At 38.6% G+C, this 26915-nt stretch overlaps 6 protein-coding genes across 7 annotated transcripts in view; 3 read left to right on the top strand and 3 right to left on the bottom strand.

Annotated features, from left to right (window-relative positions):
• Nucleotides 1-26915, bottom strand: part of LOC126788917 (heterogeneous nuclear ribonucleoprotein 1) — a 156219-nt gene that overhangs the window by 127979 nt on the left and 1325 nt on the right. The window lies entirely within an intron of this gene.
• Nucleotides 242-3443, bottom strand: LOC126788908 (heat shock protein 90-2). Its single transcript, XM_050514926.1, has 3 exons — nucleotides 3227-3443; nucleotides 2360-2501; nucleotides 242-2254 (listed from the first exon to the last, which is right to left on the bottom strand). Exons 1-3 carry the CDS (start codon nucleotides 3347-3349, stop codon nucleotides 426-428), a joined length of 2094 nt encoding a protein of 697 aa, XP_050370883.1. The 5' UTR covers nucleotides 3350-3443; the 3' UTR covers nucleotides 242-425.
• On the top strand, nucleotides 4419-6864 carry LOC126788925 (peptidyl-prolyl cis-trans isomerase FKBP16-1, chloroplastic). Of its 2 annotated transcripts, none has more exons than XM_050514949.1 (8): nucleotides 4419-4508; nucleotides 4836-5009; nucleotides 5181-5215; nucleotides 5528-5621; nucleotides 5738-5798; nucleotides 5899-5944; nucleotides 6433-6503; nucleotides 6687-6864. In XM_050514949.1, exons 1-8 carry the CDS (start codon nucleotides 4450-4452, stop codon nucleotides 6762-6764), a joined length of 618 nt encoding a protein of 205 aa, XP_050370906.1. In that variant the 5' UTR covers nucleotides 4419-4449; the 3' UTR covers nucleotides 6765-6864. The 2 variants fall into 2 exon arrangements, with proteins under 2 accessions (XP_050370906.1, XP_050370905.1); XM_050514948.1 differs by having other exon boundaries at nucleotides 6589-6864.
• On the top strand, nucleotides 10289-12481 carry LOC126788924 (protein transport protein SFT2-like). The gene is made up of 4 exons (XM_050514947.1): nucleotides 10289-10507; nucleotides 11320-11587; nucleotides 11800-11904; nucleotides 12169-12481. The coding sequence occupies exons 1-4, from the start codon at nucleotides 10302-10304 to the stop codon at nucleotides 12277-12279; spliced, it is 690 nt and encodes a 229-aa protein (XP_050370904.1). The 5' UTR covers nucleotides 10289-10301; the 3' UTR covers nucleotides 12280-12481.
• Nucleotides 19117-22913, top strand: LOC126788905 (LRR receptor-like serine/threonine-protein kinase RGI3). The gene is made up of 2 exons (XM_050514923.1): nucleotides 19117-22022; nucleotides 22129-22913. Exons 1-2 carry the CDS (start codon nucleotides 19193-19195, stop codon nucleotides 22587-22589), a joined length of 3291 nt encoding a protein of 1096 aa, XP_050370880.1. The 5' UTR covers nucleotides 19117-19192; the 3' UTR covers nucleotides 22590-22913.
• LOC126788920 (uncharacterized) lies at nucleotides 23797-26813 on the bottom strand. The gene is made up of 6 exons (XM_050514940.1): nucleotides 26741-26813; nucleotides 26146-26417; nucleotides 25867-26029; nucleotides 25509-25601; nucleotides 24765-24852; nucleotides 23797-24476 (listed from the first exon to the last, which is right to left on the bottom strand). Exons 1-6 carry the CDS (start codon nucleotides 26746-26748, stop codon nucleotides 24177-24179), a joined length of 924 nt encoding a protein of 307 aa, XP_050370897.1. The 5' UTR covers nucleotides 26749-26813; the 3' UTR covers nucleotides 23797-24176.

The raw sequence follows: 26915 nt of genomic DNA, 5'->3' as shown, positions 1-26915 counted from the left end.
AGAAAATCCAACTGAAACCAGTTTCTAGTATTTCTTCCAGGACCATGATGTATCCACGAAACCTAACTTAGAGCTACAAAGTAGTGAAGCACAAAACCAAACTGAGTGAGCTACCAACGGCCAAGGCCACAGCGAAGGAAGGAAGCAGGTCCCTTCCTCTACTGAGACCTTCCTTGCACTCCAGTCAATATGTCCCCAAACTATGTTTTAACAAAAATAAGGCATCCCAACATAGCAAAGATAGGAGATGAAATTGTACCAAAATGCATTGAAAATTATAATCCGATAGCAAATCCCATCCATCATCCACGACTGACCAAAATATTAAGATGTTCCAGGTAAATCAAAATAAAAAGATAGAAAATATTACTACTGCGCAAAAAAATAAAAGGTAAATCTACTGCTGGGTCAGGTGGGTCTCTTGTTTAGTCAACTTCCTCCATCTTGCTCTCAGCCTCTGCATCAACATCCTCCAATGGGGGCATTTCAGCATCACCATCAACTGCATCATCATCAATGCTCAGGCCGAGCTTCAACATCCTGTGGATCCTGTTGCCGAAGGTGTTTGGGTCGTCAAGGCTGAACCCGGAGGTGAGCAGGGCAGTCTCGAAGAGAAGGAGCACAAGGTCCTTCACTGACTTGTCGTTCTTGTCTGCATCAGCCCTCTTCCTGAGCTCCTCCATGATTGGGTTCTCCGGGTTGATCTCCATGGTCTTCTTGGACGACATGTAACCAGCCATGCTGTTATCCCTCAAAGCCTGAGCTTTCATGATCCTTTCCATGTTTGCAGTCCAGCCATACTCGCCAGTCACCAAACAGCAGGGAGAATCGACCACACGGTCAGACACCACAACCTTCTCCACTCGGTCGCCCAACACATCCTTGACAACCTTGCAGAGTCCCTCAAACTTCTCCTTCAACTCTTCCTTCTTCTTTGCCTCATCCTCAGTCTCATCAAGCTTGAGACCTTCCTTGGTGGCAGAGACAAGCTTTTTGCCCTCGTACTCCTTGAGCTGACCAACTGCATACTCATCAATAGCATCAACCATAAACAGAACCTCGTATCCCTTCTTCTTGAGCTTCTCTAGGAAAGGTGAGTTCTCAACAGCCTTCTTGCTTTCACCAGTGATGTAGTAGATATCTTGCTGGCCCTCCTTCATCCTTGTGACATAGTCCTTGAGGCTGGTCATCTCTTCACCGCTCTTGGTTGAGTGGTACCTCAACAGATCAGCAAGCTTGGTCTTGTTCTGGGAGTCCTCGTGGATTCCGAGCTTGAGGTTCTTGGAGAAAGACTCGTAGAACTTGTTGTAGTCCTCCTTGTTCTCAGAAATCTCAGTGAACATTTCAATACACTTCTTCACCAAGTTCTTGCGGATGACCTTCAAGATCTTGTTCTGCTGCAACATCTCCCTGGAAATGTTGAGGGGAAGATCCTCAGAGTCAACAATACCCTTCACAAAGCCAAGGTACTCAGGGATCAACTCCTCACAGTTGTCCATGATAAAGACACGGCGGACATATAGCTTGATGTTGTTGGGCTTTTTCCTTGTGTCAAAGAGATCAAATGGAGCCCTCTTGGGAACAAAAAGGATGGCCTTGAATTCCAACTGACCCTCAACAGAGAAGTGCTTGACAGAAAGGTGCTCTTCCCAGTCGTTGGTAAGACTCTTGTAAAAAGCAGAGTACTCTTCCTTGTTGATCTCTTCTGGCTTCCTCATCCAGATAGGCTTCTGTTTGTTCACCAACGACCATTCATGAGAGATCTCCTGGATCTTCTTCTTTTTCTTCTCCTCCTTTTCCTTCTCTTCGTCAACCTCTTCTACCTTTCCTTCCTCTTCCTTCTTCTCTTCCTCATCCTCATCATCAGAGATCTCCTTCTCGGTGGTCTTCTCAATCCACAAGGAAATTGGGTAGCTGATGAACTCGGAGTGCTTCTTGATCAAGTCCTTGAGCCTGCGCTCTTCAAGATACTCAAGCTGGTCCTCCTTAAGGTGAAGGCAGATCTTGGTACCCCTGCCAAGAGGCTCACCAGAGTCCCTGGTCACTGTGAATGATCCTCCAGCTTGAGACTCCCAGATGTACTGCTCATCATCGTTGTGCTTGGTGGTAACAATGACCTTCTCGGCAACAAGATAGGCAGAGTAGAAACCAACACCAAACTGACCAATCATGCTAACATCAGCACCAGCAGCCAAGGCTTCCATGAATTCCTTGGTTCCTGACCTTGCAATGGTACCAAGGTTGTTGACCAAATCTGAGAACACAAATTACACAAACTCATTAGTACTACATCATCAATATCACAGTATAGCAAGAACATACAACAATCAAAAAAGACAAGTGATTAAAAGAAACTTACCAGCCTTGGTCATCCCAATACCACTGTCAATAATGGTCAACGTGTTGTTGGTCTTGTCGGGGATAATGTGGATGAAGAGCTCTGGTTGAGCCTCAAGCTTGCTCTTGTCAGTCAAGCTCTCAAATCTAATCTTGTCAAGAGCCTGCATAAATAAATCAACATACATAAGCAAAAGCACTACTTCATCGAAACCAAAGAAAGCACAAATTCAACTAAAACTGACGCTCAAACAAAACAACCCCGAGAGGCAGCAACTTAATAACTTCTCAATCACACAAAGCACTTTTACATCAAACTCAATTACTCGATTCAATATTTTAATTTCCAAGACACTCGTTGCCTGTATACTATCCACCCTACTAATTTAATTTCCAAGGCACTAAACAATAGAGCAAAATTATTTGTTTATGGGATCAAATATTCGAAACCAAATGCAAATCAATCACGATTATCACCGAGCCCAGAACATGCTTCACAACAATCCAAAACCCCTACAATAAAATCAAAACCCTAAACCCCCCAAATCAAACAAAAGAACTAGAGCTACCAAGCAACTCTTAGTCATCAAATCAAAACCCCTTCGATACTAATTCCAACACAACAGCTACACAACTACAGGAATCATCATCATCATCTTAATTTCATTTTTAACTACCAAAAACACACAATTAATCCACAAATAATCAACTCATTCGATACTGTAAAACCATCAATTAAGCCTAAAGAATCCAGATCCCTAATAATCCAACACCGAATCACTCGAAATCCAAACAAGAACTATAAAGACGCAACGAATTGAAATACTGAAATCCAAAAACCACATGAACAATCAAAAGCTTAAGAGGAAGAAGAGAGAAGAAGACTCACATCGGAGGCATTGCTGATAAGCTCACGGAGGAAGATCTCCTTGTTGCTGTAGAAGGTGTTGATGATCAAGCTGAGAAGCTGGTTGATCTCGGCCTGGAAGGCAAAGGTCTCGGTATCCGCCATCGCCGCTCGGAAAGTTTTAGGGTTTCGGAGCAGATCTAGGGTTTTACAGAGAGAGAGAGAGAGAGCTAAAAGAAGATGACGAAGTTTTAGCAGAGCGTAGTGACTTTGAGAAGGAGTGAAGCGATGGTTTTTATAGTGGGACTCTCTTCTAAACTAGGGTTTCTAGATCCTTCTGTTTGCCTATTAAGTTGGACCTTTTTTTTTTTGTATCTATTTATTTATTTTTTCTTTTCCGGGTTTTTTTTATGCCACGTTGGAAATCTAGATTGTTCGGAAAGGGGTGGCGTTTGGGCCTTTGATTGGCTTTAGAGAGAAAAGGACAGCCCAATGGGAAAAGGGGAAGAAACTATGCAAGTTGGTATGGAGTTTCTCGTTGGTACGTTTGAATGGTTCTTTCTTCCTTTTTGGCATTTTCTTTTCTTATGATTTGAGGAAGGAATATAGCAATTTCCATGACAATGTTTGAAATCTTCATGAAATTTGTTTGTATTCAACTTACTAAATATATATAGTACTTTTGTTGTAAGCTCTTGGAGTAAAGCCATGTATTTGAAACGAAAAAATAATTGCTCTAGACCAAGGAAAAACAACACCAATGGATGTGATTATAAGCATTAGTCGAAAATGTGTTTGGACACCCGCTCTAGCAACAAACTAGCAATGGACTGTGATATTTGAGATTTCATTTCCACATTTTTTTTGTGATTCGTGAGTATGAAGTGAAACGAAATATCAAACTCTCATTTGTAACAAACGGTTGTATACGATATATTTTTCATGACTTTATTTCTATTACAGCATTTTTATAACGCAAACACGTAAAGCAACAATTATATTTTGATTTATAGAAGGAAAAATAAATTCGCTCAATTTGTGGGTAGGTGACAAATAATATCAATGAATCCACGATCCCCATTCACTAATCATACCCGTTGACTCAAAGACTGAAGACCCTCGCATTGACCCAGAGCCTGTGGAGTGTACCCTGCACACTCCAACATAATAGCAAAACCCTCCCTCCCTTCTCAAGCTTCCACCTTTCAGGTCCCCTCCAGGTTTATCCATTTATCTCTAAAATTCTTGAACACTGCATTAGGCAGATGGAGTCTCTCTCATTTCCAAGCTTGCTTCAACTCCCTTGTTCCCCCAAAACTCCAAGGTGACTTCTCATATCAACTTACCACTGTATTCAAATGTAGTAGTACCAAGTTAACATTGATCACCCATACTTTAATTTCTTATTGAATTGAATATCAATGTGCTCAAGACCCAACTTGATTCCAAGTGGTTTTGATTCAAGCTAAAGATGCAATTTTTAGTTTACATATTCTCATATTGATCATAATGCAATGTTGGGTCCTCACCTAATTGCTTCTGTGTTCTGATTGGAGCTATACAGACAATTGTGGGTGATTGAGATTTATGTCATTACCATTTTCAATATTGTTGGGAAAGAATGTTGATTTTCTTATTGTGTCTAAACCAGATATGTTAATAAAGAACTAGTCAAGAATGTTGTGGCTGCTAAGAACTTGAATGAAAGACTTCCCAACAGAACACCAAGGAGGCTGCTTTTGCAGTTTATGGGGTTCTTCCCAATCCTATCACATCCTGTTTTGGCTGCACCAATGCCGGAGATGAAGGAACCTGAAGTGATTCGGTAAGACTTTGTATGTGGACATTTGTTTGTTCAATTTTGGTTTTTACTTTTCAAGTTTAAGCTCAAAGTCGAGTGCCTGATGGATGCATTGATGATTGAGCTTTGTATTTAAATCATTAAATGTGTATGAGTCTCATATGTGATATTTGTTTGGAAATTTGAAGCTTCCAGGACCTTAAAGCTTCCCAGTGGTGTGAGGATTCAAGGTACAGAATTTATCAGATTTGTCTCCGGAGTCCGGATTCAGTAGTCCTAGTCTCCGGATTGCCTTGACAGTTAGATTTGATTTGATCTGATCAGACTTGCAATACCATATGAAACTCTTCAGATATGTCTATTCCCATTACTTTATGTAGCTGTTGGTAGTTTGAGCTCCCAGTTTTGAAAACCTGGTGTGTAGAATGAAATCACATACCTTTTTTATTAGAATTGCATTGTTTGTCAAGCAACAAGGCACCATAGACTTATGTGTTTATGTCAGTTTAACCTAACGTTAATCCATGATTTTGTTTTCCCAGAGATTGTTGAAGGGAAAGGACCAGCAGCCACTGAAGGAGATTTGGTTGAGATTAACTATGTATGCCGGCGCACAAATGGCTATTTTGTTCATAGGTAGATAACTAAATCCTGTAAATTCTGTTCCATTTGTGAGCAATGACATTTGCCATTTGGAATGTTCTTCGATCTAGTTCTATAACATTTCTCACCAGTAATGTGTTCTGATGTAGCACTGTTGATCAATTCAGTGGAGAAAGCACACCTGTGATACTTCCTTTGGACGAAAATCAGGTTATATCTCGTTTCTTTGTAGCGTATGAGTTCTTGATAATATTTGTGCTGCATACTTCATATGAAACGTCATCACATCTTACATCATTTCCTTTTTCAGATTATAAAAGGCTTGGAGGAGGTTCTGGTTGGTATGAAAATCGGAGGTATTTTCTAATTCTTAAGCCTACAATTATAAGAGCTGCATTATGCACTTGTTTGCTGGTTTTACTTTTTTTGTAATTAGGAACGCAGCAGAAACTATAGTATAGTTTTGATGAATGTACATGTTAAGTGGATCACTGTGGGTTGATCTTTCCTCTTGTCATCTTCTTGTGTTGATTAATATACTTCTTGCTGATTGCTATACTCCGTCTTTTTGCCAAATCAGGCATTGTGTAACAAAAAGTACGATCATCAGTTAAATAAGGAGCAAAATCTCTATCACTCTGTGAGGGAAACTTATAAAAATAAATAAAGAAAAAAGCATGTGGCTTGAATTTAGAATTGAGTTTAAGATACTGTTGATCCGTCGGGATAATCATATTAGGCTTGAGATACTGTATTTTTGAGTTTTGTTACACAAATATAGTATTGACCAAAGAAAGAGAAACACACATAGAAATACATTAATCATATTTGCCTTACTTTCCAGGAAAGAGGAGAGCGCTGATACCTCCTTCTGTAGGATACACAAATGAGAGCTTGCAACCGATTCCTGAGGAGGTACGGTATATTTACCACTTACATTCCCTCAACTCTATTGTTGAATGCATTCATTTAGGTACTCTTTCTTTATTCCATTTCCTAGCTTTCCCTATGGGCTGTGGCTACAACTATAGTTGAAGAACTAGTTCCGATTGCCCGCTGTAAAAGTAATACTGCGTTAATTCTGTTGGTTGCATGCAGTTTGGCCCTCGACGCAGCCTCTTGTCCCATGTAAATGAGCCTTTAATATTTGAGGTGCAGCTCTTGAAATTACTATGAGTTTATGAAGTGAATATGTATTAAAGCATTTAAAATTTGTAGTGTAAATGTATTCACTATTCAAAGGGATATAATCTATGATCTAAGTTGATTTGTTGATTTCCGTTTGGCTCCCGACACAGCCAGCAGCCTCTTGTCTCACATGTAAATGAACCTTTGATATTTGAGGTGCAGCTTGAAACTACATGTAAATGAGTTACATGTAGATGATAGTACTCAATCACTTATATTGCTGTACCAATATATGTACAGTAATTAAGATCTTACACCAGAGTGATAGTTTTTTGGACCTTTGATTCCATCGATTACAAAAATCCCTACAATTCGTATCTTACACCAGAGTGATAGTTTTTTGGACCTTTGAACCTTGTGCAACTGCATTATATAGTTCCATGCCTACTGGATTAACCATCAATAAGCTCCAACCAGTGGAAAGAAACTTGGGTCATCAGAAAAGCCAGATATTGATGTGGTTGGTTGATTTCTCATCGGTTTGTTCATGTGTCACATGACCCAGCTGCATTATTCCTTGCCATCACAACTTGCTTTATTATTTTAATCACAACTTGATTATATTCCTTAACATTCTTTAATCACAACTTGTAAAACCGGTAGAACATTTTGTTTTTTATGAAGGTTTAAAGTAGGGGTGGGCATAAAAAACATAAATCTCGATCCCGTCCCGAAATTCATAGGAACGGGGCGGAGATCTAAAAACGTCGGTCCCGTCCCGATCTCGTCTCGTTTCATAATAGTGGAATGAGACGTGGGACGAATTATTTATATCCCGTTTCGTCCCATCTCGTCCCACCTTTAATGAAAACTTAAATTTTTTTATATATTTATATCAAAATGAAACTAATTTATGTTCTTAATAACTCTAAAATTATATCAACTCAAATAATAATGGTAAATTATAATATTTTTGAACATAATATGCATTTTTTTGTTAAAATTTCATTATTGAATGTTACTTTGTTAATGAAAAAGTAAAAATATAAGTTTTTATTTAACTTCATTAGAAGGTATGATTTGTCTCGTCCCGTCCCGATCACGTTCCGTCCCGTAATTTAAAATAAGAGACGGGACGGGATTAATCCCGAGTGAGATGCATTCTTAAAAACCTTCATCCCGTCCCGTTCCCGTCCCGATTCAAAAGAGTGGAATGGGACGTGGGACGAGCCTCGTCCCGTCTCATCCCGTCCCGTGCCCACTCCTAGTTTAAAATCTGCTGAGGGCTAGCTTCCACCATTTTTAGTCTTTATACATTTCCAGTTTGATTAGAATTAAAACTTTTAAAGTATTGATTAGTTATAAGAGACGCAGTAGCTCCATATATATATTTTATTTGATGTTAGCTCATTTTATGCCTAATATACTGTAATGAGATTAATGAGCATCTTCTTAGTCTTTTTTTTTCGTTCCTAAATCTTTAGTCATGTGAGGAAGTCTTTTTTCAATTGCTAATTCATTATTATGCAGTAGATTATGCAGTAGACCTACTGCAAAAATAAAAATAAAAATAAAAATACACAAATTATGATTCTATAAAACCAGAAGTTTGTAGATTGCATCTGCACATAGCAGCTGTGTTACAAACTATCTACTCCCAGCTTCTTCAATATTTTCAATCGAGGTGAGTTAGATACTTCAATATGTTCAATTCATTTCAATCGATAATCATATGCACAATTCATCATTATTTCTAGCTTGGCTTTCTTTCCACATAGTCTAACAAGAAGGTGGCTTTACCATGACTGGAAATTTAACAGAGTGAGCATGGCAGCTGCTAGCGGTGTCACCAATGCAAATAGCATTCATGTAGTTCTGAACCTAAACAACTATGAATATTGGAGCATTCAGGTCAAAACCTACTTAATGGCCGAGGGTCTTTGGGACGTTGTCGAAGCCCCAACAAAAGATCTCAATCAAGGAAACACTGGCGAATGTGAAATTGGGGATTGGAGGAAGAAGAACGTCCAGGCACTTCATGCAATCCAAAACTCTTGTGGAGTTGATGTCTATGGTTTTATTCGTGACAGTAGGATGGCCAAGGATGCATGGGAGACTTTGGCAAACAGGTTGAAGCCAGTTATAGCATCCAAGAACACTGCAGCTAGGAGTCATTGGTTTGGGCCGAACCGGCCATACCCTAGATTTTAGATTTTTATGGCTCGACCAGCCGAAGACTCCAAAATACTAGAAAATAATCATTGTATTGAAGCTATCTATATAATCACCCTTAATGGATAGGTTGAATCATATCCGAATAAAAACAAAGTAACCAATGACGCTTTTAAGATAGACCCCAAACTACGTCAAAGATTTATCTTGCTTTAATCTCATAATAAAAACGGAGTAAACAACTCAGGCCTGAAGGCCCCAATATAGCAAACCCCAAGTCTATCTCATGCCCAGTACTTCCTCACCATCTTCGGTGGGACTTGCTCCCACAGTAGCACCTCCATCGTCTCAAAATTCACACCACTAAGGTTCGCGGACACAAAGTATCAATTAAGGACAGACTATAAGTAGAATTTTGCCCCTTTTTTTTGTAGAGGAATTTACGTATCATAACATGATGTAAAAATAAAAATCTATTAATGTTGTCCAATCCTTGGAACCGTCTAACTCAAATCCGGTCCTTGTTGGCGCATATTTCGCATGACTATCAGACGACCTCAAACAAAATCGAGCTATCAAACTAAGAAGTTGCAGTCATTTCCTCTATTCAACTGGTTGGGGACCGAAGGGTCACCACTGTTAGCAAGTGAAACCTATGTTGAAGTAGAGGAATCACTCATATTGTAATGATCTTATAATCTCAAAGTGATTGGTTTGTGAGTTACGTGTAATACTCCGCACTTTTTCTAATTATTTAAATTTTTTATAGTAAAATCACACATTACCAAGCATATAGTAAACTCTATGATAAGAACCATCCCCAACAAAACAAAAGAAAAGCCCAATAATGCATAGTTCCACTAAACTAGCTGATCAAAACCAATTTCCATCAAACTTCAATGAAAACTTCAGTATTCAGTCTTTTATAGTTGTTTTAATACAACAATTTTAGAGATACATGGTGGATACTAAGATTACTCAGTGTATTTACATGTTTTTGAGAACGTACATGACATGTTAAGATCTTCATTTTAAAATAAATTCATAACAGCTCGATTTAATCGATGTAAAGTTATATATTAATATAAAAAAATATATGAAACAACGTGAATATATTCTGACATCGCAGTGCAGAACAATCAAAATGCTTGACTAGAGCTCTAACTATCTATATGTTATGTTGAATTTCTAAGAAGAGGCTAATAAGAAACCGAGAACGTCATTAATTTTGGATCAATGTTTTGGTTAATCCAATTTGCTGAGCCCCTAAACGGCGCCAACCAAAACAGACGTTTGGACAAAAATAAGCTCAAAAAACATTTCTTCCCTAATTCTCCCTTCAATTTTTAATCCCCAGAAAAAGAGTCCAAACCATCGAAGACTCTTGGTGGAGCCAAAAAAAAAAAACCTAGAATGCAGAAGATGGCACAGGAATGGTTCTCCGGCGGCACCAGCGGCGCCGGCGACGACTCGCAGAAGCCAGCGTCCTCTCTCCTAGCCGATTGGAACTCCTACGCCGCTTCCCAATCTGCCGAGGACACCGCCTCTGTAAACCTCGGCTTCGATCTCGAATCTGCGGTCCGCTCCGCAAACGACACCGTTTCGGGGACTTTCAGCGTGTAAGTAATTACCTGATCTCACTCTTCTCTCAATTCAAGTCTGCGTTTTAAGTTGGAATTTGATATGTTTTGGTGGATTTGATATTTAATTATGTTTTACGATCAAGTGAAATCGGATACTGGATTAGTGTTGATTTGTGTGTGTTTATATCTAAAGTTGAAGATCAATTGGATTTTGGCGTATTAGTGTTGGCTTTTAGGGTTTAGGAGCTGATTTTTTTTTAAAGTTAAATTATTTGCTTCATTATAGATAATTTATGAGAGCAGCTACTTGATCTGATTTAAGAGGCTGTGATTCGTGTCGGATCTCGTTGTTGAATGCTAGTGAATAAGCATTTGCTTTGTAGGATGTAGGTTTTCGAGCTAAAAGTATGGATTTATAGCTGATTATGGGGTAGAGATTAAGAATGCTGACTTTGTAGATTGAGAAAATGTGTGCTTATGTAGGTTATTACGTAGAGGATTTGAAATTAGCACTCTGGAATTTGTTCTAGAGGCTTTAGTCCAATGTTGGCTTCTTAATGCGCAGTTTCTTAAGGTAGGACTGACAGAAGACTGAAAGTTCTTTAGGCTATTTAATGGTTTTTCTGTTCTTGTACCTTGAAAAGGTTGTTATTCTGAACATATCGTCTCTTTTTGTTAAAGTTTATAGACATATCAATGGTGAAGTCACAAAGTAAATCGTAAACTAGAGTTTATATCAATATTTGTTCTGTGTTATTATCTATCTCAAAATGGTTTTTTTTTTTGTTTTTTTCGTTTTGTTTATAGTTGTGCATGTAATTTTTATGTTATATTTGTTACTTGTTTAGGGTTTCCAAAGGAGTGAGAGATCTACCTGGGAACCTCCAGTCTGCCACTAGTAGTGTCCCTTCGGGAAAGGCTCTCATGTATTTTGGTTTGTTTCTGGCGACTGGGGTGTTCTTTGTGTTCATCGCCTTTACCATGTTCCTTCCGGTTATGGTATTGATGCCGCAGAAGTTTGCTATCTGTTTTACACTTGGGTGTGCCTTTATTATTGCATCCTTTTTTGCACTTAAAGGTCCACAGAATCAGCTTGCGCACATGTCTTCAAAAGAGGTATCTACCATATTTTTACCTATAAATGTGTTATTTTAACATGTGCCCCTGCAAATGTACATGCCATACACTTCATTGTTTTGTTAACTCCATGTCTTTAAAAGATGTATCTCTACCATAAATATATATACTTCTGTTTTTGCAACATGTCTCCCTGCTAATGTAGAGGCTATATAGTTCATTGTTTTGCTAACTTTTCATTACTCATGCAGAGACTTCCTTTCACCCTTGGATTTTTGGGCAGTATGGTGGGTACCATATATGTCTCGATGGTGCTTCACAGCTACATTCTCTCTGTGTTCTTCTCTGTATTACAGGTATCCAACTTGTTGCTCTCATTCTTCTGATGGTTCTGGTGTTAGTATACAGTACCTGCTCTTTCAGATGCTTTCCTGTGATTGTCTAGTCACTTATCTGCTTCTCTCATATTTTTGTTGTTTGAGACAGTGTCTCCTGAAACTTTTTCCTTACCCTAGACAGTGATCAGAAAAATATATGTTAACATAGAGACTATCTTATGAAGTTATGATAGATAAATGTCCAATCAGACATTGACACTTGTGCTAAAATGATATTACCAGGTTCTAGCACTTGCATACTATGCTGTTTCATACTTCCCTGGTGGATCGGCTGGTTTGAAGTTCCTGTCTTCCGCCCTTACGTCCTCAGTAATGAAATGTTTTGGGAGGTGACGTTGACCTCTTTTACTTCTATGCTTGTTCCCTTGTATATTTCTTACATAAGATTTTTTGTAAGTGTAGTTCAAACTGTGGATGGCATGAGACAGAATTCTAATTTGAACCCTATGATATGAGTTCTTTTTTCCCCTCGAAAATTTATAGTGTACCCTAATTAAACGAAATGATAGTGTGAATCAGCGACATTGTGGATCAATTGGCTATAAAAGCAGATTCAGTATCTACTTATTCTGTTATTATTGCTCTTTTTCATTTTTTTTAATCTTCTACTGTTATATTAGTCTCTCCCGTCTCCCCTTGGAACATGTGGTGGCTGAAATGCCATCCTGCATGATATATATGTGTCTATTTTGTATAATTGCCCGGTGAGAATGAAAGGATGTCATTATAATGGTTTCGGAGTGGTGTCTGCTGTCTTGTTGATGATGAAATTTTATTACTTGTGATAGTTACATATGAGCTTATATATTACAGGTGTAGCCGAAAGTACGTGTGAGATTGAGATCTTCTAATATTTTGAGAATAAACTTCTACTGTTTACTTTTTTTGGTTTGACTTCTGAGTAATACTAATCTACCACTTTTGTGAGGACATATAGATCAGCTAGTATTTCGTTTCAGTTGTCTTGACTTACAACTCCCAATTTGCAATTTTAAGCATGACAGTAGCAAGAAAGTCTCGAGTATACCCGTACATAGGAAACTTAAATCAGAGATATCTTTGCTAGAAGCCAAATTAGGCCTGTGATATTGTAATGTGACAGACCGTAGAATTGTTCGCAAATTTTGGTTGCTGCAAGTTGTTCATTATATTGAAGTGAGATGAGTCTAATAGCCCCTCGATTCTACAATCAGGGTTCAGTCAGATTACATGCTACTCCAGTTTGTACTTTGTAGCCTACCAACTTACCAAGTTGGTTCTAGTAAAACTTCTAGATATGGAAGCTTATAAACTGCTATCTGCCTTTTTATCATTCACCATAGAACCTACCCCACTTTTTCTATGCACTTGTCTTCAATCTTGATTAGTTTCTTGTAGTTTATGAATCACATAAAGCCACATGATGCTGGACCCTGCTCTGTTCCATTTTAGATTTACCAAAACAAGAAAACAATAGGGTTAGGTTTGAATGGCAGCCCAAGTACACAACATCAGTTTTTTCTTGGTTTTTCTCTTTTGAACATTACAGCTAAGAAACACATCACTGAAGAAATCGTTTGCTGAAGTGACAATCGTATGCCCTCCTGTTGCTTTTGCTCGCATGATAGCTTGCAGCGTTGTGCTGTATGATTGAAGATAAAAGCAGTTTCAAATTCACTTCATTCATTTGTTGGGTGGCATCCTAACAGAGAGCTCAAGCCGCCAACACTACAGTACCATTTGTGGGTTTAGGGTTTCTTTAATGGCCATGAATGATAAGAAGGTAGGACTTGGGAACTTGGGTGTTGAGAGTTTAGAGTAGACAATTTAAACCAACAGGTTTCAATGTAAGGCTCGCCGGCCATTAGACCTTTCGGAATCATATCGCATATGCCTTTTCCATTAAGATGAGATCTCATTTCCGCAGGTAGTGTGTTGAGATTACCTCCTCTGGTTAGGAAATAATGATTTATCTCATTTATGTTCTAAAGATATAAAAAAGCAAAGCTTTGGGCCCGTAGCACACACATTTTGACTGTTAAGGACTTAAGGCCGAGTGCGGTTTAGATTGTAACACATGTAGTGCATTAAGATAAAGAAACGAGTTTAGTCCTCAACCTCACACCAAATGCCAATCACTCTTATAGTAATAAGTCTAATGACCATACATCACTACTAAAAAGCTGTGTTCAAACTTAAAACAACAATGTCCAGAAATTAAGGAAAGATGAGGACAACAAATTGTAACTAGGCGACGAGGATTTTGACCTTTTGAATGGAGCTTATGCAAGAGAATGCATTCTATATGTTAAAGCCTTGTTTTTGTATTGAAATTATTGTTGGAGGTTAGGGCCATCTTCTCCACTAAGTAAAACAAAGTGATGGGTTCAAAGATCAATTGGCATAGTAAGAAATAAACTAAGCAGAAATCAAAAGCCAAAGCCAAAGGAGTGTTCAAAGGGGTAGTGAGAGGTCAGTTGCTGCAGTCTAAGCTGGCTACTTAAAAAATGGATCATCTTATTAGAATTTGTATGGGAAATTAGCTCTTAATTAAAAGTGTGTGAAAAGATGCTTAGAATGCTTCACTGAATCACAACTATTTCTCTATTAGTGTTAAAGATAGAAATTGCTACCCAATTATACATTCCAGTCAATCTGACCGAATGAAAGCTAAAGTTTTGTAGGCCAGTTAGGAAAGGTAACAAAAGATTAGGACATGAAGTTCATAACTACATGGAATTCAAGATTATGTCTAGCATAAACTATAAGAAAGTTTCGTTGTTATCATGTCTCTGAATTAAAAGGAGTTGAACGGATTCAACCGAGAACCTATGTTAGAAATTTTCTGGAGAGAATCCTTTATCATTATACCTAATACTAGTTGGCTGAAATACTATACCAGTAGTACATATTGTGACTATTTTTTTTTCTTTTTGGAATTTTGCTATTCAACACAAAGCATAGTGGAGCTTTTGAGTGACTACCCTGCTGCATCGATCACCATCAGAATAAGATGGTGCAAATCCTATCAAAGTTCAATTTTTCTCGTTTTGGACGGTGAAAAGACCCTAAATGCCTCGGATCTCTTAGTCGATGGGAATATACATATATATATATATATATATAAGTGCAATTATTATCACCCCACAATCTACTCAATTTACCCTATAAATTATTGAATAATTGAAATATTAAAATACCATGATATTACCCTTTTAAGACAATAAGTTGTTAAAAATTACAATTATTTTTTTACACTATCTTTTATTTTGCATAAGATGCACTTAAATCTAAAGATTAAATTAGATTAGATTTCATTTTAATCGTTATAACTCTTCCAGATTCATTCATATTCTACCATTTTCATAATAAATTAAGAATAATAATAAATAATAATAATATCTTCAACCAGTATCACTAATACATCTAATTAGTAGGTCTAACGTTAGGTTCAACTTATACATGTGTGATGTGTCACATGTCTCTTTTTTGTTTTGTGGTTTGATTTGGAGCCTTAAGTCGGTTTGTTATTATATGGTTTAATTGAATAATTAACCAACAATGAATGTGTACTTCAATTTAACATAGTCAGGTTAGCTTCATTCATATGGTATAAGACACCAAGACCGAAGTTAATAACTCATAATCTTTTCTTAGTAGTGATTATTAAAATAAATATGGAATTAAAAAACACTACAAAAAGATTTTCAATTCGCCATAGCGGCTGAAATTTGGAAATTTTCGGAATTTGCCTAGAAACTTGAAATTTTTAGAAATTTCAAGATTTTCAGCCGCTGTGGACCGGTGCTGCAGCTTCACCAGCACAGACAGGAGTGCCAGGAGGGAGAAGTGTGGCTGGCACCTTCCGTGTCACCGTCACGTGTCGCTGGTCACCGGAATCGCCGAATCATCATTATTCATCAGTGGTTGTTATTTCCGGAACTAAAAAGTTCTAAGGTTTATATTCATTTTTCCAACTCATTCGCACCAAGGGCGGAGTAAAAATTTCATAATGGATTAAGTTAGAAAAAAATTTATGATTATTTATAAACTATATATAGAAATTTGACGTAGAATAATATTTAAAATTTAAATTTAAACACTGAAATTTAACTAAAAAGACAAAAAATTTAATAATTTAAAGTGTTTTACAGCTCACCATAACCGTGTGTACGTCCTTGCATCACCCGTAGGTGTGCCAGTGTGCCAAGACAAAGACTATCAGCTCCTTCTCTTTTCTATTCTCGATCGCCCTGAATATACATACATCCTTACACCAAATCGATATGCAACGCCTATTCATAAACTATAAAGAATGCCAAGCTCACCCTTCTTCCATACTCTCTCTCTCTCTCTACATGTGCAGGTCTCATGCCAGAAACTAGAGCTGACAAAACCCTAATAATAAAATAGGTTGCACCAAGTGAGGGTTGTAACATGGCACTACTTGAATAACCAGAAAGCATGATGTTCTATGTAAGAAAAACAAAAAAAACTCCATTAAGTCTTGTCATGTGCACAATATATACAAACCATTGACAAAGATCAGATTCCTATATAAGTTCTTTCTGGGTACCTATGGATATGGAATATAATGTTACCCAATATTAATATACGCGAAAATGTGATGGGATCTGAAATATAAAAGAGAATGTGATTTAGATCCAAATCATACACTGCCTTTGCATTTTCATAAGTTAGTGCATGCAGCTGGTTAATAATTGAGATGAACAAGTTACAGACAAATCTGCTATATACTGTATGTAGATTATCACATTATTTATGTCAATGAAATCATGAATAATGCACTATGAAGTTCAATATTTGAACACCCATTATTGCTAAGTAGCTACTAGCTAGTCAAAAAGTGATCACTTGTTGTAACCAAAAAAAAACGTTATCACATGTTCCACTTCCATTCGTGCATACCAAATTTCTATATAAATTTCTAGGACAAGCCTTTTGAGCTAGCTTGCTTTTGATAAAGAAATTTTAGAAATGAGAAAAGTGGTGTTGGGAAGAGGGACATAAATTACATAATTATATCTACACATATTTGTGTACCTGTACGATCTCTTTTCTTAGGTGTCTATATTCCTTAGAAATAAAATCACAACTATCATGCTGTAAATCAGAGTCAATATTATCATAGTTTGAATTTGTTTTGGTTGTGAATTGTATAAGATATAAATCTGTTTTAGTCCTGGTCTTTCAAAGAAGCTCTTTCTCACAACGAAAAGATATATAAGAAATCATAATTCATATGTGAAGAGCTGTATCGAATACAAATTAAAAGATTCGCTTCCTTAATCCTTATATACGTATGGTCTACAAAAATTCAAGAAAATAATTACAATTATAAACAAATGGAACTGTGTGGTTAAAGGATCTTTAGGCAAATCAAGGGTTCACATCAGAATAGGTATTCATGAATAGATGAGAAGAAGATATATATGTTCCTAAATCTGTCCAAACCTGAAAGGGGTCTCCATCAGTTCCAATTATTGTTACTGAATTTGTTAACTGTGATGATGTAAAATCTGTTAATTAATGGATAGTGTATTCACAATCACAATTCTTGTCTAAGAACTAGAGAACTTACCTGGCTACAGTGACAAAAGCTCAACTTGTTTGCTGGCATATATGGGAATTATCTGCAGCCTGCTGCTCATAAATCAAAAACATTATCCTTAAAAGGCACATCTTCACACAATTAATGGTTTAAATTGTACTACTAGGTAGCCACTAGCATATAGTAGTCAAAGAAAATTATTCAGAAGTATTGAAGTAATTCATTCATTAAAGAAAATGGAGATTAAATAATCATGTATATTACCACTGCACAATCCCAAGAAACCAACACGTAAAAACCAATAACTTTCATGTATATTAATCATGCTGATGCCATCAGTATCATAAACAACTTAATCTCTTTGTGTTTCATTGGTGATTTGGTTGTGATTTGTGATTAGTACTAATTATAATTAACAAGTCTTAGTTGGTGTGACTTTGTTCCTTCCAAACAAGGCCAGCATTCCTTCTCTTTTCTTTTAATCTTTACAGAAAAGACCATCCGACAGGATGACTAGATTTGCAGTAATTAAACTAAAAAAACCATGTTTTCACATATTCCTCACTTCCATGTGCACTTCACTACTGCACCAGATTCCAGTCATTCCATATAAACCTCAAATGGATCACCATCGATCCTTTAGAAAATGACTATGTATATGCCAGTCTGCCTCTACAGATTAACCATTCATGATCCTTGAAATTCAAGATAATTGCCATTAAATAATAGAAACTGATTACTATGATATGATATTCATTGCCTGTTCATTTCTGGACATATAACTAATGGCTTTTGTAATGCTTCAAATACTTTGTTGGTTCATTTCGTGATAGCGCGCTAAATTTTATGACGCATACAATGATAGATAAGAATTCCCTTTGCTTCCACTTCGGTAACTCTTAGTAACCAGAACCCGTAGATTTTTCAATATTTGGACCATATTGGAGATTCTGTATACTGCATTCCTGTTTGATGAGGTTAAGGGGGTGTTCCTCAATTGACTAGGAACATGGATTGGTACTTTTACATACTACAATCACCACAAACTTGCTACAAGTAGCTGCTAAGAAAGATGTGGCCACAAAGATTGATGGACCACATTTGGGGCTTGGGGCCTTTCCCTATTTAAGATGATGTTGTCTTTCTGATTAACACATTTCCACAGCTTAACACATTCAATGAGTAGCTCTGTCTTGTTGGTTTGATCACTAAGCTATCACTGTCTTTAGGAGCTGATCCCCTAATAGGATAAGGGCCTTACTCTGTAGGCAAGTTAGGGTTTGACTGTCAAAATGACCAATGCAAAAGGAAATGTTCTTTTATGACAGAAGGAATGTGATTTCTGGGTATTACACATTGTCAAAAGAGAAGGTGAGCTGCTTACACAAAATAGCAAAGAGAAGTCCATCTGGACTCTGGAGAGAAAAACCAAAACCTTTTCTGCCAATAAGTTACTTGACTCAGAATGAACAAGAAGTCCCATTTATAAAAACCCACTTTGTTAAATAAAACCAAAAAACCCCATCTGCATCACCATCTCCCCCAATTAATAAGTATACCCAATTACAATATTAATTAATAGGATAAAGAAGTTGCTCTATTGGATCCAGATCTTCTGCTTTTCTTCTATAAACAAAACATGGGGTTCCTCCCTCTACAATCCCAAAACAGATCAACTGTTCTCCTCTCTCAGCAATGCCTGCTACTCTAAGGAATCCATTCCTTTCTCCCAATAACATCTTCTCAATAATCTTACTTCTTTCAATAAACACTCTTTTCTTTTCTACATGTTATTCCATTGATGAACAAGGCCAGGCCCTTCTAGCATGGAAGAACAGTTTAAACAGCTCCACAGATGCATTGAAATCATGGGTTCCTTCAGACGCAAGTCCATGCAAGTGGTTTGGCATCCGCTGCAGCGACTTGAATGGAGAAGTGACAGAGATAACATTGAAGGCAGTAGATTTGCAAGGCTCATTGCCTTCAAATTTCCAGCCTCTCAAGTCATTAAGAAGCCTCATCATCTCTTCGACGAATCTCACTGGGACAATCCCCAAAGAGCTAGGAGATTATCATGAGCTAAGTTTCATTGATCTCGGTGACAACGCTCTATCTGGTGAAATCCCAGAAGAAATATGCAGGCTTAGCAAACTTGAAACCCTATCTCTCAACACCAATTTTCTTGAAGGAAAAATCCCCTCAGGCATTGGAAATCTCTCAAGCCTTGTGTACCTGACACTCTACGACAATCAACTCAGCGGCGAAATCCCAAAGAATATTGGAGCATTGAGCAAGCTACAAGTCTTCAGAGCAGGAGGAAACAAAAACCTTAATGGTAAGATTCCTTGGGAGATTGGCAACTGCACCAACTTGGTCATGTTAGGCCTTGCTGAGACCAGCATTACCGGAAGTCTTCCTTCATCGATTGGACTACTGAAACGTCTCCAAACAATTGCCATATACACGTCTCTCTTGTCCGGTCCCATCCCAGAAGAGATTGGAAACTGCGGTGACTTGAAGAACCTGTACTTGTACCAGAACTCAATCACAGGTCCAATCCCAAAGCAGATAGGTGACCTCAGCAAGCTTCAGAGTCTGTTGCTGTGGCAGAACAGCTTGGTGGATTCAATTCCAAATGAGCTAGGAAGCTGCAGTCAGCTCACAGTCATCGACTTATCTGAAAATCTTCTGACAGGCCAGATACCAAATACTCTTGGTGAGCTAACGAAACTTCAAGAGCTTCAGCTGAGTGTCAATCAGCTATCAGGTACTATACCTTCTGAAATCTCAAACTGCAAGGATCTGACTCACTTGGAAGTCGACAACAACGACATTTCCGGTGAGATTCCTGCTCTCATTGGCAACCTCAAGAGCCTTACTCTATTTTTCGCCTGGCAGAATAGGCTCACAGGCAACATTCCTGAGAGTCTCTCTGATTGCCAGGAGCTTCAAGCTCTTGATCTTTCTTACAACAACCTCTTTGGTCCGATACCGAAGAACATCTTTGCACTGAAAAATCTTACCAAGGTTCTGCTACTTGCCAATGATTTATCCGGGTTTATCCCACCGGATATAGGAAACTGCTCGAGCTTGTACAGATTAAGGTTGAATCAGAACCGGCTGGCGGGTGCTATTCCAGCTGAGATTGGCAACTTGAAGAGCTTGAATTTTGTTGACATGAGCAACAACCGCCTTGTTGGAGCTATCCCTCCAGCAATATCAGGATGTCAGAACCTTGAGTTTCTTGATCTGCATTCAAATGGTCTCACTGGCTCTATCCCTGATACTCTGCCTAAGAGCCTCCAGTTTGTTGACATCTCAGACAACAGGCTCAACGGTCAGCTCCCTCACAGCATTGGTTCATTAACCGAATTAACGAAACTAAATCTGGGGAAGAATCAACTTTCAGGAAGCATACCAGCTGAGATCCTTTCTTGCACTAAGCTTCAACTGCTAGACCTTGGCAACAATGGCTTCTCAGGTGAAATCCCAAAGCAACTTGGTCAAATTCCTTCACTTGAAATTTCTCTCAACTTAAGCTGCAACCTTTTTTCTGGTGAAATCCCATCACAATTCTCTGGTCTTACCAAGCTAGGAGTTCTTGACCTCTCCCACAATAAGCTCTCTGGGAACTTAAACACTCTCACAGACCTTCAAAACCTTGTTTCCCTCAATGTCTCTAACAATGACTTCTCTGGTGAACTGCCAAACACCCCATTCTTTCGTAAACTTCCTCTTAGTGACCTTGCTGCAAACAAGGGTCTCTACATCGCCGGCGGGGTTGTAACTCCAGCTGACAGAATGAGAACCGGCCACAGCAGATCAGTTATGAAGCTGATCATGTCCATTCTCATTAGTATTAGTGCACTACTTCTCCTGCTTGCAGTTTACACGCTAATCCGGGCGCGCATAGCCAACAACATTCTCAGGGAAGATGACAGCTGGGAAATGACTTTGTACCAGAAGCTCGAATTCTCTGTTGATGACATTGTCAAGAATCTGACTTCATCCAATGTGATTGGTACTGGAAGCTCTGGAGTTGTATACAGGGTGGCAATTCCAAATGGGGAGACACTAGCAGTGAAGAAGATGTGGTCACCAGAAGAGTCGGGAGCATTCAGCTCCGAAATTCAGACACTTGGTTCAATCAGGCACAAGAACATCATCAGGCTTCTTGGTTGGTGTTCCAACCGAAACCTGAAGCTTTTGTTCTACGATTACCTTCCCAATGGAAGCTTGAGCTCACAATTACATGGTGCTGGTAAAGGAGGACAAGACTGGGAGTCTAGATATGATGTTGTCTTAGGTGTGGCACACGCCTTATCGTACTTGCATCATGATTGTGTGCCTGCTATTTTACATGGTGATGTGAAGGCCATGAACGTGTTGTTAGGTCCTGGAAATGAGCCTTGCCTTGCTGACTTTGGATTAGCTAGGATTGTCAACAGCAATGGTGATGATGATGAGCTCTCCAAACCAAGTCAAAGGCCTCAGTTAGCTGGTTCTTATGGATACATGGCTCCTGGTAATCTAGGACTATCATTTTCACTGTTTTTAGTTAGTTACTTATTATCCAACCATTTTTCTTCCTCCAAATGACTAACTGTGTTTTCATATTTCGATAACTACAGAGCACGCTTCGATGCAGAGGATCGATGAGAAGAGTGATGTATACAGCTTTGGTGTAGTTCTGTTAGAGGTGTTAACAGGAAGGCATCCACTGGATCCAACTTTGCCTGGTGGTGCACATTTAGTCCAATGGGTTCGTGAGCACTTAGCCGCAAAGCGAGACCCATCAGACATTCTCGACGCAAAGCTTAGAGGAAGAACTGATCCTACAATGCATGAAATGCTGCAGACACTAGCTGTGTCATTTCTTTGTGTCAGCACTCGTTCCAGTGATCGTCCCACGATGAAAGATGTCGTGGCAATGCTGAAAGAAATTCGACACGTTGAGACTTCAAGGTCAGAGCCAGAAATGTCAAAGGGAGGAGCATTGCAATCAATTTTAGCATCTCCTCCTGCTAGAAAAGCAGTTTCACAAGGCTCTTCAAACTGCTCATTTGCTTTCTCTGAAGATTCAATGCAGTGAGGAACCGTAAAACAGAAGCTATGTGAATATCTCTTGGGAAAGTACCCTAGAGCAAAGGGAGAATATTAGGAATATAGTGTAAAATAAATTTTTTCTCACTATTTATGGCTGTAGATTGAAATAATCAATGATCTTGGGGGAATTTGAAAGCTTCAAATTCCTTAATAGCTCCCCCCAAATATTATGGGGATGTTCTTGGGAACAGGATGGCTCAACTGTCCTGTGGAGCAGTGAGAGTAGTTGGGTATGAAGAAGTTATAACAATGATTGGTATATTTGGATTTATGTTATTAGAATTTCTTGTAAGGGAAAGAGATTCCTTCACCCCTCTCTTTCTCCAAATATAAGTTTATGTATTTTTGGGTGAGGGCCAGTAGTTCCAGCACAGCTCACATGGTCCCTAACTCCTTATCACATGTCCATAAGTCCATCCATGTGCTTATCTGAGCAAGACTTTCCAGCAAAGGCTACTAATCTTGGATTAGAAGACTTGCTATGTCATAATAAGAAGCACATGTACAAGAAATGCAGGACCATTATACTTGCAACATGTATAATACTCGAACAAAGAGGCTATCGTTCTTTATCATTACACCTCACATGGATTTACGTCTTCTTTTTCAGCATATATTGCAGAGTATGGAGTGATTAAAAATCTAGTCGATTATATAACATCTAGTATGGGTTGGTACTCCATTGAGGCCGGATCGAGAGCGGATGCATCCGTACATCTAGTATGAGTTGCTACTTCATTAAGGCCGGATCGAGAGCGGACGGTCCGTACGGATGCGTCCGCGATTTTGGCGACCGGTGATGCGCAATGACGACACGGATGGTGCCAGTCGTGCTCCGCCCTCCCAACGCTCATGTCTGTGCAGGCCGGAGCTCCATTGTGACGGTTGGAATCTGCAAATTTGCATAAATTCCAAGTTGATGAGAATTTTGCAAATTTCGGCCGCGTGGGTCAGTAATGGAGCTCCGGTCAACACAAACAGGAGTGCCGGGAGGGGGGAGCACGGTCAGTACCATCCGCGCCGTCGTTGTGCATCGCCTGTCGCCGGAATCACCGACGTCCGCACTAGCAGACGTCCGCTCTTGATCCTCCCTCCTACTCCATTAACCTACACATACTCGCACATCTGAGTGAGCTGACGGATACAAATTCAGATCATAAAGAGAGGTTGCGTAGAGGCAATAATCGAATGCAGCAACAGAAACAACCAAGTTTTATTGGAGATTTAATTTACAGTACATGAGTACATGAAGTTTTCACCTTTCAGCTCCAAAAATGGTGATCCTACCAACAACAGCTAAGTAGTGCCCACCTCTTGCCCTTCTCTATCTATTTTGTCATTAGTGTAGGCTTCAAGTCTTCAACCCATCAAATCTAGGTGCCAGAGTCGGCTATTGCAACCTTTATGTTCTGATAAGGTCTAAAGTGACTAGTTCTCTGGCTACAGCAACAATTGACAACAGAGATTGGAACATTACCCATACTACACAACTTGCATTTCAGTTGATGCCTAATGAGATGGACAACAGCATTTGTTCTCATACGGCCTGCAAATAAGATAGCCTTATTGTGTTCTAGGGTGGGTGCTGAGCCTCTAACTTCTTTAATATAAACCCAATAACACCCCAGTTGAAGCCACGATATTGAAGCCAACGGACAATCCTTGATTTCCTCGTCTCTTTAGGAACTTCACGGCCTCGAAGCCATTGTTTCGAGGCCTGAACAAATAGGTGGTCCATTGACGGCTTTGACATGCCATGAATTAACTCCTGATCCTCATTTGATCCTCCATCCTCATCCGATTCTCTATCCTCAAACACCAGTTTAATTGCCTTCTGAGCATCAACTTCACTAACCCCCTTGGTGAATAGTGCCTGATTAAACATATTTGGTTTCATTATATGAAGGCAGACATGACACCCTGACTAATTTGGTATTTCTAGCAATTTCTTGATAGACTTCTATGATTTAAAGAACTCTGACAAGGAGCTGACTAGTTTGGTATTCCTAATGTGACATCAAAATTACTACTCTTGTTTAGATGAGGGTGTACTATAGTAAAATGACAATTATTTTGGCAAGTTCTGTTTCAGCACATTAATCCCACTAATAGTTATGTCAATTCACCTAGTAACTTTTCATACTCAAAGAGGATCACTTACTTGCTTTATCCTCTTTGGTCCCCAACTTGAGGAAGACCATCTAGAACGTGAAAATGCTTCCGCATACAAGCTATCATTGATTAGCCCTCTACAGTAGAAGGACAAACTCAAGTCAAAACATGAATCTCAGATTTAATGGTCTATATTACTGTTATTACATATGAACAGGAGAGGACATTTTGGGACTCACTAACATAACTACAAAAGTAACTCCAGCAAAAGAAAATGCATATTTGCAGCAGATCAGTTCACATGAGCAGCCACCAACATGTTTTTTAAAATGAATATACCATACGTCTATTCATGACTGTTAAAAGGAAAGTGTTCATCAGGTGCTTTAGAAGACCAAGGGAAAGAAAAGGATGGGGAAAAGAATCGGGAAAAGGATACTGAGGTGCTTTGAAAATCCCCTGTGGTTACACATGCCATTCTAAGATGTTTATTCTTTCACACCAGCATTACACATGTCATCCCTATGAGATCTACCATGACGACCAAAACAGAACTGATTAAGGATGGAGAAAATATCCACGCGAGTGGTATAAAGCTTAAAGTCAAATAGTACCTATTAAATGCAAATAGTACATCCAGGTATCTGTCATCAGCTTTTATTCTGCTTATTTTGAATAGATATTGAACTAGTGTACAACATGCAACTCATGAAGGACTAGCAACTCAGAACACTGACACTTTTACTGAGGAGCATTTTCATCACACACGCCAATCATATATGTAGAAACATACCTTTTTATGAGATCTTTAATCACTGCTTCAATGGCGTCAAGAGAAAATCCCTTTCGGCATAATTTCTTTCTCAATTCAACTGCGGTGAAAGCCCTACATAGGAGAAGAAATTCCTGAAATCTTTTCCTCATTCACAGGCAAAGAGTGTTATCTTTAAACTGTTGAGAATCATACTCCCATATTAAAATTGCTCAACCCTCAAATTTTTATAAATTTGAAAAATACCTCTGCCAAAGTAATTCACTAAGAGCTAGCTAAACCCCTACACATTCTAGAGCACTACAATCAACAGTATCTGTTATCATTATCAAAGTTATCGACATATATGCAACAGGACAGGAGTTATGAAAGTTCTAACCTTCCGGCAAGTAATTCAATTGCTGCTTTTTCAACTTCATGCATAGTTTTACTATTCTGCAAGAGATTCAACTCTTCGGAAACCTCTTCAGGCTCGTCCATCAGTTCATCATCACCTACAACCCCTGAAAGATTATCAACCTGATCTTCCAGCTCTGACGATGCTACATTGATCCAAAGTTAATTTACTTGAGACTTGTGCAAAAGCAAAGACCAAAGTAAAGCTTGAATAACCAAGCACCAAAACACAATTGCTAGGAGAAATTGGAATTTAGTATACCTTGCTCAACGTCATTAGACAATGAGTTACTGTAGGGAAATTTCTTATCAAAGTCCCTATAGTTCTGTAAATCACTTCTCCCATGTTTAACCTCATTCTTCAATGCAAAACCATCCGAAAGCTCGCGAAATTCTTTTCTACCAGAACCCTTTGTCGACAATGAAGTTTCCGATTTTTTAACTTCAGAAGATCTCTTTGGAATGTACCTAGCTGGAACTGATGAACTGTAGTCTCTGCTTTTCAAGCATGAAATTGCACTGTTCTTCCCAACCCTACAAATGAAACATCCAATATTGATTCACAACAGTTCATTTCACCCAAAACTCTCAACAAATCATACCCATTTCCTAAGCTGAAGTGTTTGTTTATTACAGCTACTATAAGTTTATAACTATAACTATAACAAAGCAACAAATCTGTACATTTCAGTGTTTGGGACTGAGAATCGAAAACCCAATTCGCTCAACTTGTAAAACGAACCGGTTTTCATTATCTGAACTCTCAAATAAGGTAAAGTTTCATCCTTGAAATTCTACTTCATTTTCTGGGAGACACAGTAAAGTAAGCAAATGCTAAAGGTATGAGTATTTCTCACCAGGGCATGCAGAAAACTCGATAGTGAAGCTGCAATTGGGTTTTGAAGAAGAGGGTTCCCGCGTAAATCGGCATATTTTGGTGAATTGCAGAAAGCCCTAATTGGGATTGGGATTAGGGTTTTAAAGGGGGCAGAAAAGGCAAGAAGACGGGTCACAGTGTGGGCCGGGTTGGCT

Source organism: Argentina anserina, chromosome 3 (genome assembly GCF_933775445.1).
Source record: "Argentina anserina chromosome 3, drPotAnse1.1, whole genome shotgun sequence".
NCBI classification, from domain to species: Eukaryota; Viridiplantae; Streptophyta; class Magnoliopsida; order Rosales; family Rosaceae; genus Argentina; species Argentina anserina.
This window is presented reverse-complemented; position numbering and strand designations above follow the sequence as displayed.

What these genes read in the sequence shown, in the direction of transcription:
- LOC126788908 (XM_050514926.1), bottom strand. Translation starts at nt 3,349, where the DNA reads ATGGCGGATACCGAGACCTTTGCCTTCCAGGCCGAGATCAACCAGCTT. An exon ending in TTATCAGCAATGCCTCCGAT is followed by an intron (nt 2,502 to 3,226) that starts GTGAGTCTTCTT and finishes TTATTTATGCAG; the next exon opens with GCTCTTGACAAGATTAGATT. An exon ending in TATTGGGATGACCAAGGCTG is followed by an intron (nt 2,255 to 2,359) that starts GTAAGTTTCTTT and finishes TTGTGTTCTCAG; the next exon opens with ATTTGGTCAACAACCTTGGT.
- LOC126788925 (XM_050514948.1), top strand. Translation starts at nt 4,450, where the DNA reads ATGGAGTCTCTCTCATTTCCAAGCTTGCTTCAACTCCCTTGTTCCCCC. An exon ending in AATGGCTATTTTGTTCATAG is followed by an intron (nt 5,622 to 5,737) that starts GTAGATAACTAA and finishes GTTCTGATGTAG; the next exon opens with CACTGTTGATCAATTCAGTG. An exon ending in GGTTGGTATGAAAATCGGAG is followed by an intron (nt 5,945 to 6,432) that starts GTATTTTCTAAT and finishes CTTACTTTCCAG; the next exon opens with GAAAGAGGAGAGCGCTGATA.
- LOC126788924 (XM_050514947.1), top strand. Translation starts at nt 10,302, where the DNA reads ATGCAGAAGATGGCACAGGAATGGTTCTCCGGCGGCACCAGCGGCGCC. An exon ending in GTTTCGGGGACTTTCAGCGT is followed by an intron (nt 10,508 to 11,319) that starts GTAAGTAATTAC and finishes TTACTTGTTTAG; the next exon opens with GGTTTCCAAAGGAGTGAGAG. An exon ending in TGTTCTTCTCTGTATTACAG is followed by an intron (nt 11,905 to 12,168) that starts GTATCCAACTTG and finishes TGATATTACCAG; the next exon opens with GTTCTAGCACTTGCATACTA.
- LOC126788905 (XM_050514923.1), top strand. Translation starts at nt 19,193, where the DNA reads ATGCCTGCTACTCTAAGGAATCCATTCCTTTCTCCCAATAACATCTTC. An exon ending in TTATGGATACATGGCTCCTG is followed by an intron (nt 22,023 to 22,128) that starts GTAATCTAGGAC and finishes CGATAACTACAG; the next exon opens with AGCACGCTTCGATGCAGAGG.
- LOC126788920 (XM_050514940.1), bottom strand. An exon ending in GTCTAATGACGTTGAGCAAG is followed by an intron (nt 26,030 to 26,145) that starts GTATACTAAATT and finishes GGATCAATGTAG; the next exon opens with CATCGTCAGAGCTGGAAGAT. An exon ending in GACCAAAGAGGATAAAGCAA is followed by an intron (nt 24,477 to 24,764) that starts GTAAGTGATCCT and finishes ATGTTTAATCAG; the next exon opens with GCACTATTCACCAAGGGGGT.